We start from the raw sequence: 2,270 nt of genomic DNA on the forward strand, positions 1-2,270 counted from the left end.
AGCCAAGAGAAGCACCTCCATCAGTGGCCAAGTGGTTGCCCTGTATTCCTGAGCTTGTGTCCTAAGACGGGACTGGCTAGATGTCCTAGCATCTGCATATGTGTTCATAGTGGTGCTAGGCACGGAAAGCTTTCATGCTGCAGGCAAAGAGGGGCCTATTTACATTCACATTTAGCCTTGAAGAACATATAATGTTTACACATGATGAGTAGTGTGTAGGTTAGTGTCTGTCTGTGCTTTACAAGACAGAAGTGCACATTTCATCTTCCATTTAAAGAGTGAGGAGGAACTAATGCTTACTGAACACAGAGGAAGTGGCTGGTGTTCTGTACACCTTATCCTCAGTTCACCCTCATAGCGACCCTGGGAGGTAAGTACATGATTGTGACCATTTGATAAGTGAGGGGATGAGACTCCCAGAGGCTAAATCACTTGCCTGAGGTCACACAGGTAGTAAATGACAGAGTCAGTCTGATCCCAAAACCTTTGTCTCTTTCCACTACATTGTTTGGTCTCCCCAAGTTCCCACCTTTTTTTTTTTACCCTTTGGCCTCTTCCTCTGAACATCTTCAAATCTCCCTGCTAGTTTCTACAGTCCATGGAATATGCTTCCAGGATAGCTGAGGAGGAATTGAGTTATTTGATAGGTACAGGAAGGAGGTCTGATATATATCTATGCATTTCCAGAAGATACAGTGCAAGAGAACAATCTCATCGTTAATTAGTATCTCATGTACATGGAGTGGGTGTCCTTCTGTCTGATACTTAAACTAGTAAACCTGTTGCCATCAATTCACTGCTGACTCACGGTGACCGATGTGTGTCAGAATAGAGGCATGCTCCATAGTGTTTCCAATGGTTGGTGTTTTGGAAGTAGATCACCAAGACACCCCTGGGTGGACTCAAATCTCCAGGCTTTCAGTTAGCAGTCGGACACATTAACTGTTTGCACCCCCCAAGGATTCAGTTTTGTATTTAAGAGAGCACAAACTGAAAATTGTCTTCATGTCCCTGTTTTGTCCATGATATCTCTCCAGAGCCTTCAGACAACAGTCTCAATGGTGATGGCATTGCCACTGTCTTCTGGACGCCTTGGTTGCATTTCATCTTTGAAAGCCCGGGTGAGAACCACTTTTAAGGACTCCTTGAACCGCTTCTTCTTACTGCTGCCCACAAAGAAGTAAATGAAAGGGTTGGCGCTGCTATTGATGGTGGAGAAGAGAAGCGAAATGTGGTGCAGGTTCCCAAATGTTGACCAATACTCATAGTAGAGCAGGTAAAGGAGCCTCATGGGCATGGCAAAAATGAGGAAAATGATGATGGTGACTGTGATGACCAGGTACAGCTTCGAGGAGTGGGAGGCCCGTGCGTTCTTTCGGATCTTAACTACCAAGATGGCGCTGGAAACCACCATGAGTGGAGTGAAGACCAGGAAGCTCAGGATGGCGATGAAGATGATCACTGCTCTACAGTCACTTCGAGGATGGCCCTGTCCTCCACTGTCGATACATATGACATATTCCATGGTGGTCACTAAGCAAGAAAGTGCCCACAGAAGGGCACAGACAAATGCTGACTGGTGCTTGGGACGGTGGCACCGGTACCAGATGGGGTACAGGACCGACAGGCACCTCTCCACACTTATGGCTGTCAGCAGATAGAGGCCTGTGTTGTAGCCAAACAAAAAAGTCACTGATAAAGTGACGATTGTGTAGTAATAACCAGAAGATAGCTCATAGTCAAGAGCATAGTCAACAGACAGAATAAAAATACAAAAGAGCAATGAGATGTCTGCAACAGACAAGTGGGTGATGTAGACTGTGAAGGGGTTTCTTCTCATCCGAAAGCAGAGGAACCAGAGTAGAAGTCCATTCTCCACAAACCCCAGTGGGGAGATGCTCAGGATGACCCAGTGCACAACAGGGATTTCCCGGTGGGAAGGCTTTGCAGAGGCGTTCCATCTGATGGAGGCATTCACAGGCTCCTGAGCAACAAATGAGCTTCCGTTGGAGTCAGCCATGAGGGGCACAGCCTGGGCTCTTCAGGCAATTTTCTATAAGTAAGAAAAAGAAACATATCAAGATCATGAAAATTGGTGAATTGGAATAAAGGGGTGAATTTCAGTTATAGATCATACCCTTTATATTATTTTTTTAAAATTAATAGACTATATTATTCGCTTTCTAACAATGACAAAATTTGACATTTTGGCAAGTGAGAGAACTGATTTTTATTCTCAAATGAGAAAACCCATTACCATCAACTCAGTT

The 2,270-nt window shown here is 44.8% G+C and overlaps 1 protein-coding gene across 1 annotated transcript; it reads right to left on the reverse strand.

The window, feature by feature from the left end:
- Positions 1 to 1,042: 1,042 nt before the first annotated feature.
- On the reverse strand, positions 1,043 to 2,020 carry MAS1 (MAS1 proto-oncogene, G protein-coupled receptor). Its single transcript, XM_007945263.1, has one exon. The coding sequence runs from the start codon at positions 2,018 to 2,020 to the stop codon at positions 1,043 to 1,045; it is 978 nt and encodes a 325-aa protein (XP_007943454.1).
- Positions 2,021 to 2,270: the final 250 nt, after the last annotated feature.

Source organism: Orycteropus afer, unplaced genomic scaffold, assembly GCF_000298275.1.
Source record: "Orycteropus afer afer isolate SDZICR_OR568_19922 unplaced genomic scaffold, OryAfe1.0 scaffold00135, whole genome shotgun sequence".
NCBI classification, from domain to species: Eukaryota; Metazoa; Chordata; class Mammalia; order Tubulidentata; family Orycteropodidae; genus Orycteropus; species Orycteropus afer.